Below are 15,775 nucleotides of genomic sequence, written 5' to 3' on the forward strand. Positions count from 1 at the left end.
TATATATATATATATACGTAAATTAAAAAGTCCTTCCGAAGCGGGCGACGGGATTTCGATTCCGGCGACCGACAGCTTCTTACGGGCGACCCCCAAACATAAAAAAAAAAAAAAACTCTCTTTTCCCCCTTTTAAGCGCCGACAATGAGGTGCGATATGCAATGGGAAGCACCTCATCTTTTCTCACATATCAGCCTATCGAGAGAATCGATTTGTCTTGTCAAGCTATCCTTATCTAAACTAGTATCTCGTCATTTTTCTTCTTATAGGCTAGAGCATTTGTGGCATGAGGTAAATGGAGTTGACTCATCATTATCAATTGCTACTATGATCTAATTGCCCTTTTGCTTATAGGCAAGCACTTTCTTTCTTAGTTTGATTGCATGTTTGATGTTTTTGTCAGGTTGGCGACCCACTCTGTTATTGATGCCACTTGTAGATTGACCTCCTTAACGATGGTCCGACTGTCTCCTTATTTTTTTGCTCGACAACCTCCTTTGTTATCAATAAGCTCTAACTGTTAACTGCCCCTCAACAGCCGAGGGCCCAACCTCATTGTTAATCCCCTCTATTGTCGATGACTGTTTTGACAATGATCTAAGAAGAAATGTGGTCTTGGAATTATTATAATTTGTTCATTCACTTCTTTTGAAGAATTACTTTAGAAGGCAAATGGGGAAATCAAATATTTAAACACATATGAAAGATTGAACTTGCCACCGCCTAGCCCAATTCTCACCTATCGAAATCACAAACAAATAAAAGACTTAGGGTGATGTCACTTAAAAGAGAAGTTCGACAAAATAGATCATGGCCTATATCAACACTCATAGCAATTTTGTCGCTCCCTTTGGCAAGCAATACAATATCGTCCTCCATGAATTCGCCACATAGGTGAGTTAACCCGCCCATTATAACCAAAATGAATATTCATACTCAAATAATTAAGTAAAATGATTTACTAGCCAAGTTTTTGCTCACAAAGAGGTAATACAAGAAACTTTTTACATGAAGGATGATGTCATTCAAAAGCATGTACCTCACTTCTTGCTTTTAGGTCATCATGACTTTCCTTTTTTGAGAAGAGTACGATTGCGACCAATTTCCAATCGACCAACCTTTCAAAGAAGAAGCGTAGCAGTAAATCCTATGTCAGCCTTTCATTTTATTTTGTAGGCCATACAACTTGACTTATGTTATAGAGAATTCGAAGAACCCATTCTTATAATCCTTTATTGTTAAAAGAGCGCAAAGTTAACCGATAGATCAGAACCTGTCTTTCTTATAAAGAGAATTACCGTTGTAATTCTGTTAAAAGAGCTTAACATCACCTGTGTCGGAGTGAAGCCATAATGATTGAAGTTATTAGTCATCTTTGCGCACAAAGGAAGTCAACTCCAACTTGAACGGGTTGTTGTAAAAGAGAAGGTCATTATTGTAAGTCTTATTAGGGACCTCTCTTGAACTTCATAAACCCTTTACAACTCCTATGGAGCGAGAACTTATTGTTGATTGAAGAGATGAAAATGATGAGAACGAGAAAAGGATTTTACAACAAAATACTATATAAGCCTCACAAGCGCATGTAAATTCCAAAAACTAATACAAAATGCTTTTATATAGGATAGGTGTGATTGATCTAGCAGTAAAAATGTAGAAACTATTTGCGAATATCACGTCATATATATAATAAATAATTAAAGCCATCAAATTGATATCAAACTTGAGAGACGTTTAAATATTTCATTTATTTAAGAAATATTTTCATCATTACAAATGATTTGCTTGACTTATAGGTAGTGATCATTACGACTCACATAGAAGAAAAAAATTTAAGACACGGGACGAAGCGACCTCTATAGGAATTCGGCTGGACTGAATAAGACACCTTAATACCAACTTGTCACTTACCATAAATTGAGCTGAACTAACAAACCGATTATATCTATGTAGTATGACGTGCTTGTCATTCTTGTTAGTGATGACGATATTTAATACTACCAACTCTTTTAGCGTGCCATGAGCAACTTTTAGTTCAGCGAACTCTTGTTTTCGTAAGACTAATTGTTGTAAAATTTCAGCCTTGTCAGAAACATTCATCTTAGATGAAAGTTTTTCTATCCTCATCCCCGAACTCCTAAATTCACTTGGGGCAATGAGAGTGTCATGGTTGGAATGACTTTTGGGAGTCCTCTGGAGATTGCCCTACAAATGAGATAATAAAACTTTTAAATTATTACATGGTGAAAAAAGTTTAGAAAATGAGGTAGTCTAGAAGGCGAGCTCTTACCTGTGACCCTGCAGAAAACTCCAGTTCCAAAGGGAGCGACCTCTAAATCCACCCTCTATTTGAATTTCTCTACCGAATCAATTATTCCCTTGGGAAAATCGAACACTTCATTCAAATTCAATCCATCTGCATTATCTGTTCAGGCTTCATATGATCATCACCTATGAGTTCACTAAGCCTAATGTTATTGTAAAGCAATTTTCAATTCATTTACAATTCTACGAATATTCATAAATGCTGAGGAATGTCTAATACTTTATGATCGACATCCTATATATAAAGACAGACAGAGACCATTGGATCCTGTGAAGTTGGTGGTCTGGACCAGATTCGATGCAGGAAACCCTTTTACGGACGCCCAAGTTGATGAAGATGGAGCCTCCACTCTAGAGGGAGGGAAGTAATGGCTGGGATTTTAGGAGGTAGTAACTCACGAGACTCAGTCGAAGTCCTTTTTGAATGTTTAACTTTCATCTTTTGCTTTCATAATCATCTTCCCTCTTCTGCTTGACGAGCAAACTCTCAACGAGTTCTACTGTTGGGATGGTGATTTTGTCTTCCATCATGTTCTCCAACCCCGACCTCTGAGGAAATTAAATCTGAAAAAGAAATCTCCAAGGAGGAGAAGAGAGAGCCTTAAAGGGATGATCCAACATGCATTTTTCACTTTATTTACTGGGATGGAGAGACAAATATTAAGGGAGTTTTAAAAAAAAATATAATTTAGTTAAATATCATTGTGCTATTAATACAAATTATTATAATTATCTTGTTCATTTCATAGCCCTGCTATCAGAAAGATAAGATAGCCGAATAACTAAATATGTATGACCAAAAGTTCATAGAATGGGTTTAGAGCGGGTACAAGATATGAAAGGAGGCACATCGTGCTGGCTAAACAATTCAGATAAATCAGCTCGACCAATCAATTTAACTAGGGTGTTATTTTCAATAGCTCACCTATTGTGATAAGTGTACAAATGCTTGAACAGATTGAGGCAACTCGATAACTTGTGAAGAAAGCTCAACTCACCCTACGATCAAGTTGCCCTGACTCACCATGAGATCAACTTACTCAAAAAGACCAACTCACTCCATGATCGAGTTGACGGACTGAGATGTCACCAGTTAAGCTTGATGGACATTCTATAAGGAAGAATTATCCATGCAAACGAGTTAGAATAATATTAAGTATAATTCCCTTTTTCAAAGAAGGCAAAAGAGATAGATTGAGGATATCTCAAGATTCGATTGTAACAAGTACTTGATTTGTAACACGCAAGCCAACCCCTTACAAATATGGGTGGTCACTGGTCACTATAATGCCAAAGGAGGATTCTCATATATTAAAGCTCATATTTCTCATTCAAAACTCTCATTTTAATTCTTTTTTTTGATGGTGTGAATTCACGGATAAATCATGATTTAACATTGTCGTTGGAGACAGCTCTTAACCTCATATATTAAAGCTCATATTTCTCATTCAAAACTCATTTTAATTCTTTTTTTTTTGTGTGTGAATTCACGGATAAATTGATTTAACATTGTCGTTGGAGACAGCTCTTAACACTTTGGTTAAGTAGCCTCCACATATTCATTACACAACTGCAGCACTGTTATAATCCCCATATTGAATCTTGTAGAGAGAGGGAGTTGCGACCGCTGGTACGCGACGACTGTCGGGGGAAGATAACCAGGCCGGAAGGGGATGCCGACCCTCCCTCATATTTTACGTTGTAGAAAGTTATTCAATCTTTTTTCTTTTATTCTCTTAATTTTTTTTCTACCCACAACAATTTTTTCTGTGTGCAGCCCCATTAAAGGTGTTTGGAGAGGTGGATCATTGTTGGCATCTAGCCCTGATTTTGAATCAATGTGTGTATCCAAGTTGGAATATGAAGAGCTTGGGTCCACACGTTGCCGACGGCGGTTTTTCCACTAATTTATATGACAAATAATGGAGCGAATATTACGTGCGCCGTGCGTACTTACGCCCGACAGTGTGGTACAGGGGGGTCGGGGTGTTATGCTATTTTTTTCTTTTACGCTCGTCCCGGATGTACATACGGATGGGCGCATGTAATATTTTTCCCCAAATACTGATATTGAATTGGATATGGTTCCATGGATGGTATCTGAGAAGAGGTGGTTTGAATGCCATTTAGGAATTGTTCTGCCCTGGGATGCATTCAGATTTTGTGCATGTTATGAGATATGCACAGAAGCATATTCGTTTTCTCATGCACTGTCATATCACTTTTTATTTTTATTATATATTTGTTTATTTATGGAAAATTTACATACAGACCACACATTTCTTGGGTATTTAAATACATATTTTTATGTATAAATTTATAATAATAAAATATTATGACTTTAAATATCAAATTTTTAAGTGTTACATATATATAGGCTTCTCTCTCTCTTCAGTTTGGTTATAAAGATTGAATATTAAATAATCTTAATATTGGATGAGGTTTGTTCATGAAGTGCTAATGAAAGATGGCGATGATATGGATGTCAGACGATCCATAAGTAGACATACATGTATATCCCTTTCCTACTGTTGTTTGATACTTCTGTTAGTGATATCTTCCATAGAATACTCGTCGAATGTTAGTTGGAATATGACACGTAACATTTTAGAAGACCAGCTTGACATGTCGAACTAATAGCTCGTTGAGTGACCTCTATGAATTTACTTTGACATTTGAAATATAACAGCTGATACTTCGACAGATGCGTTTGACAGAGAGCACGACATCTATGTTTTTAAAAAGGTAACATGCCTAACAAATCCAAGTCACAAGAAGAGGTAGAGGATATTTTGACCACATTAGTGAAGCTAATCCTCTCCCATTAACATAATAGCTACATGGTACTCCAATTATCATTCTTAGATATTTAGCTTGATTGATACATTTTGTTTCATCTCAATCATTTAATCAATAGGGTGGATAAACACATCATATACAGTTACTGTGTTAATTGAAGAGGGCCCGAATCAGCTAAGGAGAGTATTTTTAATGGGGAAAATGGGCTCAATATCATAGCTAATGAACTAAGACACAGTATTTATATCACTTTATATTAATGTTCTATATATATTAAAAATGTTAAATTTTATTATTTTTAAAAATTATTTGGTTGGCATGGTTATAAAAATATATGTTTAGGTGTTAGATATTTAAATAAATAGGATTTGAGTGTCATGTATGTAAATATTTTTAAAATTGAGCATGTAATGTGCACTTGAAGTGAGAATGTGATATCTTCTTACTGTTTGTTATTCTAACCACTAGTTTCTCTGATTTAGGATTTATTTTTGTAAATAAATTAGAGTTGGGTGCTATGTATTTAAATGTCTTGAGATTTACACTTAGGGTATGTTTGGAGCAGCTGCAGTTTATCAAATAATCTGTTAATAAGCTGATTAAAAATAATTTATTTATAAGTTAGGTGCAGTGATTATAACAAATTTTAATTTTTTTGAAAAAGCAAGACCCCTGCCAGAAAGCTTCCACCGCACCTAGATAGGTGCGGTGTGAAATCACTATTTTCAGTGTTTTGAAAACATATAAGCTGTCAAAACACAATTTACCCAAACAGCTAAAGTGCGTTTTCAAAACGCCGTCGCATCAAATAAGCTGTCCCAAACGGACCCTTAGAATCCCTTTTTATCGGATGTGATATATATATGTAAGTACATAAGAATTGGGTGGTATGTATGTAAATGCCCCCACAATTCTGGCCTCCCGTCCCCTTCTTTTTTATTTAGTCCCACACCCTTATTAGGAGAAGTAATTCCAATTAGAATTTCTATATAACATTTGGTCTTTATAATATGAATATTAACAAATTTGAATTTAGATCAAGTGAAACACGAACAAGGCTTTCACGAGCTACTCTGAACAAGTTAACACTTTGAATGCACAAAGCCAAACACGAATAAGCTTTGGGCTTGCTCATTTGGCTCGTTGACACCCCTAATTTGTGGTGATTCAAATACATGATTTCAGAGGCTTTTCCTTTTTCAGTCATTTTAATTGAGTACTTATTGCCTTCAAATGCTATGTAATTAAAAGTCTGAAGAGTTTTGAAATGAACCAACCAAATGGAACCAAAAGTAATTTACACTAATTAAATACTGTTCAGCAGATTTCCAATCCATTCTAATTTCCTTCATTCTTCTCACACATTCAAACAGAGAATATATACACACAATGCCCAGACTCTACCGTTCCAGCGTCACATACAACTCTTAAAACCATAAGACACGACCAATGAACACAAATGCAGAAATTTACTACAACATAAACAAAGGTTAATAATTGGTAAGGACCAGCTGATTTACACCAACGATAGCTCTTCACCTACAGCTAATTCATTCCATCCTGCCATCTATGAATACATCTCAGCAGCTCAAAGTAGGAGCCAGATGTTGCTGCGCTTCGATTCGAACAGGCTGCCTGAAGTTCTGCTGCTCATCCTTTTCCTCTCTGCTTTCCTCGGTGACGTTTCGAGGCAGTTTTTCATTTTCAGTGACGGCTTGACGCTCATCAAACAAGTTTACAATGTTTCCTTCATGATTATTCTCTTCACTACCTTTCTTCTCAGCTTCTTCAGAGACTGCCACATTATCCTGCGTTGTTATTGCATCGTCTGCAGGAGCGCCTTCAGCCACTTGTGCATCTTCAGTGATTTTAGCCTCATGAATCTCCACATTGTGTTTTTCCTCATCTTTGTGATCTGGAATGTCTTCGGGAGCAGCTTCAATGTTTGCATTATTCTTAGTAGATGCTGATGATGGTCGCCTGGAACGTTTTTTCCTGGGTTGAGGTTCTGGTGGAGAAACTGCCTTCGCCTTTTCACTGATTCGTGCGGATCTTCTAGGCGTCTCGCCGCTTGTGCTCCAATCGAATTCGTGTAAAGCAGGCGCTCCGGAATGGGATTTAAGGTATTGTTCCAGTTGTTTTCTGCTGATGATTTCTTCTCCAGTAGGTGCAGTGAAAGCAATTTCATTTTCCTTGGATCTTCCACTTTTCTTAGGTGTAAACTGCAGGGGTAAAATTGTAAGCTTTGAGAAGGCAGCATGACTTTACACATCAGAAAATATAAATATATAGTTCATTCACAGAACAATTACCTTGCACATGTCACAATTTTATTGACATGAAACAACCATATTTCATACTTACCATATTCTTTAATTTGTATCAGAAATGTAGAGCTGTGATAAATTAATTGCAAAATTAGCACTCACTTTCATCCGTTTTTTCAAACACTCGCTCAAAATTCATAATAGAATCCCAACCCATTTTCATTTTTATCAAATTCCCAATGGTTTTATCATGGCATGCATAAATGCACCGGTTTAGTAGTTTTAAAAAATGACAGAGTGCTATTTTTATGATTATATATATATATATATATATCTATCTATATATTTAACTCGTACATATATTTGTTCTACTATTTTATGTTATTTTATATTCTAAATATATTTTCCATCACTCAAACTTGTAACAGTTCAAAAGTGGACTCACTCATCAAAAGTGTACTATCTACAAAAAACATACACCTAAGTACCTTATTCTGAATATCTTTTGTAAGAATCTCCATAATCAATATAAAAAAAAATCATCTTAATGTGATCTAGTTAAGCTGGAGAAATTTTTGTCACTTCAACTGCTAATGCTAATCGATACTCCAATATACATTTTTAATAACTTCAAAATACACACTTTATTGCTTAAGACACACTTAATCAATCCTAATGACTCGACCGTAAGCTTTCTCATTATCTATAAAAATTATTTGAAGATCCATTATTTGGCCACCATAATTTTTTTTGTTTAAATTCCTTGCACAAAAAATGCCATTATTCCAGATCTTTCAGGCAAGACAATAAATTGATTTTCTCATAAAAGTATGCTTTTCTTATTATACATTTCAGCACTCTCTGCAATAACTTCATTGCACAATCCAAAATTTTGACCTCTGCATAATTACCATAATCTTGAACAACTACTGTAATCTTAATATTGGCATCAAAATATTTATTCTTCGATTATTTGGTAACTTCTTTATCTTTAAATATATTAGTAAAGAATTCTCAATGAAACCACACTAAAATCACTGATAACTCTTCCAATCTCAAAAGATAAAATTATAACTTCGTACTTCTTGAAAGCTAACTCAACCTCTTTCCTTGAATCAATCCACCATTATACCACACTACCCCTCATTATCCTCTTCCACAAAAGGTTAACTCTATAAAAAATCTTTTAGTGATTTCTCAAATTAGCATTTTTGTCTTTCCTTGATGTTTTCCCCTTTAACTAAGATCTTTTTATCATTGTGTTTGATGCATCTAATTTGATCAATACTTCTTAGCTTAGGTATTTCATATTTACATTCTTTTTATTCTTCCATGGTATCCAACTTATTAATAGTACATCACCGAAAGCTAAAAATTTTGTTCCAGCTACTCCTATTAGTCCTCTATATAAAGAACTATAGTTTTATTATAATCATTGAAAATCTCAATGATAATTTCTTCTTTATCTTTCCTTAAAGGCTCATTTTTTCCCTTAAAATAAACTTTTGTACCTATCCACTCTACTATTTTCTCTTATTTATATATAGAGCTATTTCCATAATCAGCCTAGAAAAAGATGAAATATTAGAAAAATTACAACCCCAAGATGCAAGACACAAATTTAGGCAAATAATGCACCACAACACATTAAGGGGGTGTTGGTACTCGATTTTAACACGGATTTATGATAAATATTAACATAAATTTGCCAAATAAAAAAATGGAAGTTAAATCCAACCATTTCACAAATCCAAAATTCTCTGTTTTGACATAAATCCTGCATTCATTAAATCCAATTATTAGGCGCATTTAATGGATTTAGGTGAGAATATGTGAGTTGTCTCTTCTCTTATCGCCAAACACTTCAAAGGGATTTAGTTGGATTTAACCTTAATCGAACCAAGCATTTTTCTGGATTTAACCCTTTTGGATTTAATAACTTCGGATTTACATAATTTATTAAATCCTATATAGGTTAAATCTTGGGTGTAGCCAAACACCCCTTAAATTGACAAAAAATCTTATCCGAATTCTAGAAATAAAAATTATATCAACCCTCCTTGCCAAATCCAAACACAAATAAAAATGATTGGGGGTTAAAGTTAGCATGAAAATCAATTATTCTTCCCACTCTGGTAAAATTCAGAACGGATAGACTTCTTTAGAACCTGATGTTCAATGGTGTCAGCAGAAGATTAGACACTTGGCAGTGTAGTAGGCCATCTTTGGCCTTTTTCTGCATTAAAATACAAAGGACTGATGAAATCTCTATATGAATTAGTGGCCCACAATTTTAGAGGATGAAGATATCAGAATTGTGGAAGTTGAATAAGCAACATCACAACAAGCTAGGATCATCTCAGGTAGGGATGTCAAATTTTAATACTACCGTATACACAACATGAGGACACTCTAAAATCATTAAATTCATATTTACCAAGTTAAGATAATGAACAAGTTTATTTCTATGATTAAACTACAAATGATTATTGATCCTTTCACGAATTGTAAACAATTGCATTTGAGTATCTAATTTAAAAAGGCACAACATTTATCTATTTTGCTGCATCTACATATAAATCTAAAGTTTCTTTTTTACTTTATATAATATGCTGATAGTAAGTTCTTGAAGTAGAAGCCAAAAGAGAGAACAATAATCATGGTGACAGAAACTAACACTAATGCTTTAGATTATCTTTCTTTTATGGTTAGTGCTAAAAATCTGAGCATTTTAAATCATAAACCTGGTATTTGATGAGGTAAAGAATATATATCTAATAATTTTAATTTTGCAGGATAAGGACAAGCTGAATCAGAAAAATAAACTCGCAACAAAAAATACCAGTATGCTCAAATCTGGACATCCAATCATTAACCTTATATTTGAATAAGCAAAGAATATCTATATGATAATTTTTTTTATTGGATAAGAACAAACTGAATCAGAAAATTGAACTCCCAAAATAAAACAACAGTGCCTGACTTATAATCTCATAATCAATAGTTTCAAATTAAAAATCAGATATGCTTCTATATTCTCTTGCAAGAAAAGACGCCCAATGGCACTTAAATAGCATCGCAAAATGAATATGTTACTTAAAGCTAAGAAAATGTTCTTTTACTTTGATTGGTGTTATATGAGAAAAATTATCATTAAACAAGACATAGGATACATCTTTTTCAGAATTATAAAACTCATATCAGATGCTAAAGTTCCAAGAATAGACAAGTCCTCTGTAAAAAAGTTTTCAGTTGAGCATGTTGGCTTTAAGATCTTCCTAGTTACGAAATCGTTTCTCAAAAAAAATGGGTTGTTAAGTTTGTTGAAAAAGTAAAGCAGTGTAAATTGAATGTAATGCAAGAGTAATGTATTATATTTAAAATTATTTGGTTTAGCGTAAAATAAACAAAAGACTTTATTTTGTATTGTTTGATTTATGAAAAAAATATATTTTAATATATTTAAAAAATAATGCACTAGTTGTCAATGGATGGCTGGCGGCGGCGAGCGGAGAGCGGCGGTGGCTGGAGGTGATCGTGTCAGCGGTGAGAACTGGGGGCAGGCCGCTGGGGCAGCTATGGCCAGCGGAAGTGATAGGGTACAGCAGGCGGCGACAGCAAGAAACAAAAACAGGCTCTGTCGGTGATCAGCAGCCAGCAATAGGCGATGGTCGGCAATGGCTGGCAATGGGTTTTGGTGGCTGTGGTGGCGTTGGCAGGCTGCGATGATGGCCAACGCGTGGCGGTGGCGGCGGGTGGCGATGGTGGTGGTGACTTGTGGCTGGTGGAAGTTGGCGGGCGGCGCTGGTGGCTAGTGGCCGGCAGTGGTTAGCTGGTGACAGACAACAACATTTTACATAGAACTGTGAATTTGGAAATTGGTAAAATAGACCCAATTCAAAATGAAGAGAAAATGAACTATAAAATGTATTCTACATTTGGTCATATTTTACACTATATTTGGAAATTGCGGACCAGACTCCAAAACTTAAAACCCATGCAAAACAAATACAATGCATTGTTTTTTCTGAAGACCAAATAGCCTAAGAAATTTGAAGAAAAATATTATTAAAAAGAATACGTTAAGAAAACTGAAAGTACACACCAATCAATGTTTCTTTAAGAACAGCAGTGCAAAAATAAAACAACATGAAGCAAAAGTAAATCCCTGAAAACTAGTTTTTGCACTTTAGAAGATTCAATGTCTCCGCTTCTATCCCCAGTTTTATCCACATGAGTAAACTATTGCAATTTTTTGACGCTGTATTAATAGAATAATGCTTTGGCAACCCCCGCAGGTACCCTGCGCTATATGTGCATGAATGCCACCTGTTCATAAACTCGTACAGATCATGTGGGCTAATAAATGGCTAACTACACCTCAAAAGCCGCAGCCCACATGGTCTGTAGATGAATTCCACATATTTTAACCATTTCAAAAGCTTGCAATAGGAACACTGAGAAGAGAAAATGATGAACAAGATGCAAACTTGTATGTATGGAAAAAAGAAAAACTAATGATTCTCTCATAATCCGAGTAAGAGAAACTGAAATCCAAAAACTTAACAGGACAAAAGTTTTGATAAGCTTTTGAGACAGGAGACTCTCAAAATCCTCATTCAGCCGAAATGGGACTAACTAAAATGATTAAATTAGGCATAGTGATCTATGGTATTGAAGCGGTACCTCAATTCATGACAAATGCATCCAAATAAAGAAGTTTGACTTTACATATTACTTTTATCCTAGACAGCAAGTAGGGCAAATTTTAAAGATGATAAACAAGCTAGGAGAAAATTTAAATGAGTCAAAACCCAACTCCAAAATTCAAGAGAAATTCTAACCTCCAAGCTAAAGAAACAAGAGAGAATAATCTTAACTATTTTAAAGGGCTTTTAGATAGCAAAACTTCACAAATCCAACCTTTAAGGAATTTTGGCCGAAAGAAGTGGAGGAGAGAGAAAAAAGTTGCTTGCATACCTCTTGAACCAATTTGATAGCATAGCATAACCATGATATGGTTTCAAGTTAATTCCAGCTCAAGTTTTACAAAATAGTTCAGTTGATGTTATGTTCAACTAGACCATAATAGATAAAACAAATCGACTGATTATTATAGATATTATTCAAGTAAAACCATAAAAAAAACAGAAGAAAAAAACCAGTCCTATGCAAAGCATGGGGCATCCATGGTCAAGCAAATAAGAGAAAATGCACAATCTTGGCTAACTTATTCAACTGTAATGCCAAGGTGCCGAATATATTTCTTTTTCGAACTAGAAAGTCTCATGCTACCCCGTTTGACTTCTTTTTTAATGAAATCTGCTAACATCTACGCTTACATATAACTCTCCTACATACCAACCGAGAGAAAGAGTAGCCCTAAAGGCATCCCATCTTCTACCCTACAGCGTCAAGAGAAAAAAAACTACAGTAAATAAGTAAGAAATTCTCTCTTTTCTTAAACTCACTATAAGGAGAATTGGAATTCCATAAGAACCACTCAACTATAAAAAAAGTCAATTCGAAGACTAACACTCCTTTAGGGGAGCAGGACATGTCAGACTAATCATTCACAAATTACAAATCCACTTCATATGTTCAGAAACCAACAGCAGCCCTCTTTCGATAAATCTACGTTCTGCAAAAGTTTTCTAGTACGATAACTCAAACAACAAGAAAAAGAAAACATGAAGAAAGCTTCCCCATGTGAGGAATTCTAGAAAACCACAAAGATAATCAATCCACTCATTCAAGTAAAAGTCAGCAATCAATTAACTAAAGCCAACACCAAAACCATCCCCTGAATCCAACACAGACCTTAATTGCAAAATACAATCCTCTGAATCCACTAAATCAAAGAAAATCAAACTCCCCTGAATCCAACACAGACCTTAATTGCAAAATAAAATCCTCTGAATCCACTAAATCAAAAAAAATCAAACCAAACCAGCTGACTGATAACTAAAAGTGTTGAAACGAAAACAGATATCTAACATAAGAAGATGAGATCAAACAGAAAACCAAGGAAAAGAACGGACCGTTTTCTTCCAACCCAAAGGCGCCGGAAGCTCGACGGAAACTACTTCCGGCTCCCTGCAACCTTCTTCCCCGTCTCCAGATGTCATCTTCTCGATCCCAAAAACACAGCTACTGCAGCTAGAAAGAGAGAGCGATAGAGCAAATGATAAAGACTGAGGAGAACCGACTTGACTCCCGCAAACAGAAACCGTATAGAGACTGAAATAATGATTTCCTTCACCATGCTTACTGGCCGTCGGATTGATAGCTATGCAATTGACGGCTGGTAATTATTGATCGCTCGCACCGTTTTTCAAGTCGGGTCTTCAATCTAACGGTTGTTGATGCGAATGGGGTTAAATATTTCGGACAAAATTAGACCGTTAGATCTGCTTTGATAGTTGAGGGAATGTCGAAATCGGACGTCTGGGAATAGGCCATGAAAGGTAAAAAGGGACCCACGTTAAATCGCGTTGGCGAGGGACGTGATAGGGAGACCGTTTGGTGGAGCCACGTGGAAGTAAATTATAGGGTATGAGAATGGAAACCGCAGAATGCTCATCAAACTGCGGGAAGGCGCATAGGAATGCTTTTTTTGTATGTTTCAATTGAAAACGACCGCAGGTGCGGGAGCGTTGTAAACGGCACGGAAACGTTAACATTAGTAGTATCTGCGCGGCACAAGTCTTTTTTATTTTTTTTTATTTTTTTTAATATTAATTATTTCTTTTTGGGGGCAAAACAATCCTTATCCAAAATTCATTCATAGATTGTTAATAAGAAAATTGATTTAAATTTTAGTTCAGATCGAAATAAATGAGTCGAGTTATGAACCCTAATTTTAGATTTAATTTTTATTTAGTGGATTTCAAGCCATACACGGATTGGCTTGAACTTTTATTTATAAAAATTAAATATAATTCTAAATAAAATCAAATATAACGAGCTATGAGTTGATTTCGAGCTGAAATGGATCTAAATAGCTCAATTTGAGTCAACTTGTTTTGATTTGGAGCTGGAATAGATTTAATTAGTTAAATTTAAGCCAACTCATTTTGATTTCAAGTCGGATCGAGCTCGATTCAATTTTGAGTTGAGCAGGCTTGAAATCAAACATAACGAGCCACAAACTGATTTCGATCTGAACTAATCCATTCGAGTTGAGGCTTACCACCTCTCATGGATCTCTTCTCCTCCCCTCCCTTTTTCTTCCCCTACTTCTATCCTCAGTCTGGTACCTCCCATGAATCGGAAAGGCATTACTTCATTTCATATCTCTAACTCCACTAACTTTTATTTTTCTTTCATGCCCTCCTTTTGATGAAAATGTTTCTTTCTCGTATGGGTGATCGAAGCTGATACCAAGCTCTGGGATCTTGTGTTAGTTGGCTATGCTCTGGGAATGAGGCCCTTCTACGGTAATTTTCTACAAAGCATTACCAAGGTCTGGAAGTTGTAGGTAACTTCCACCTTATCTCTCTATCTCATAAGGGTTAAAAAAAAACTTTCCCATTTGGAAGATATGGAAATAGTTTTATCTAGAGGGCCCTGATTTTTTAACGATTGACCATACATTTTTTAAGAAATGGTTCTATGACTTCAAACAATTTAAGGAAGATTTTCGTGGTATTCCCATTTGAGTGAAATCTCCTAATTATCACTTTCTTGCTGCATAGAGCAAGGTATTTCTACGATCACTAGAAAGGTTGGTGTCCCTTTTGCAGTTGACTTATGACCAAAGATTCACGTCTTACGTATGTTGGAGTTAACATCCAAGTTAATGTCGTTAATGTGCTGTCGGATTCCATTGATATTTCTATTAAAGGAGGGGAGCCCATATTGCCACATATATATGAATGAAAGTCAAACCCCTATTCAGGTCTAATTTTTGGCATGATCCAGCCTCCTATCCTAGATCCCCTAACTTTAAATGCACATTTCTAGCTACCAACTCTAGTGGAAGAAACCTTAGCAAGCCTCGACTAGCTTATTGTGTCTCATATAGTAAGAACAAGCTCCCATAGGCCTACCCCTCCCCCAATCTCCAACACCTCTACGTCCAACTCCTCCTGCCTCTCATGATCTTGCCCTTGATCTTAATATTAACCCTCTTACTTATGTTTGTAGTGTTGAATCCGTTGTTGACGATTAACCCTCTTACTTATGTTTGTAGTGTTGAATCCGCTGTTCCCCGTTTCCTCTACTTTTGCTTTTGTGGAGGGTCATGGTTTTTCACAAGAGTTGCTCTGCCCTCTAGTTCTCCTAGACTTACGTTCCTCTTGCAATCCCCCAATATCCTCCTCTACCCTTCCTTCTTCAACCCATGCCAAAAATAGCAGACATAGAGGGACTTATTCTCATAC

The 15,775-nt window shown here is 35.6% G+C and overlaps 2 protein-coding genes across 3 annotated transcripts in view; one reads left to right on the forward strand and one right to left on the reverse strand.

Moving 5' to 3' along the window:
* Positions 1-4,429, forward strand: part of LOC110032585 (actin-related protein 6) — a 38,720-nt gene extending 34,291 nt beyond the window's left edge. Inside the window, exons 6-7 of one of the 2 annotated variants that reach the window (XM_020736255.1) lie at positions 3,934-3,994; positions 4,101-4,429. In XM_020736255.1, coding sequence (XP_020591914.1) covers positions 3,934-3,994; positions 4,101-4,232 — 193 coding nt within the window. In that variant the 3' untranslated portion in view covers positions 4,233-4,429. Of the gene's footprint in view, positions 1-3,933; positions 3,995-4,100 lie in introns of those variants that run through there. The other variant, XR_002294864.1, reaches the window with a different exon arrangement.
* Positions 4,430-6,405: 1,976 nt separating this feature from the next.
* On the reverse strand, positions 6,406-13,597 carry LOC110032591 (methyl-CpG-binding domain-containing protein 11). Its single transcript, XM_020736263.1, has 2 exons — positions 13,433-13,597; positions 6,406-7,346 (listed from the first exon to the last, which is right to left on the reverse strand). Exons 1-2 carry the CDS (start codon positions 13,517-13,519, stop codon positions 6,705-6,707), a joined length of 729 nt encoding a protein of 242 aa, XP_020591922.1. The 5' UTR covers positions 13,520-13,597; the 3' UTR covers positions 6,406-6,704.
* Positions 13,598-15,775: the final 2,178 nt, after the last annotated feature.

This window comes from Phalaenopsis equestris, unplaced genomic scaffold (assembly GCF_001263595.1).
Source record: "Phalaenopsis equestris unplaced genomic scaffold, ASM126359v1 Scaffold000977, whole genome shotgun sequence".
NCBI lineage: Eukaryota > Viridiplantae > Streptophyta > Magnoliopsida > Asparagales > Orchidaceae > Phalaenopsis > Phalaenopsis equestris.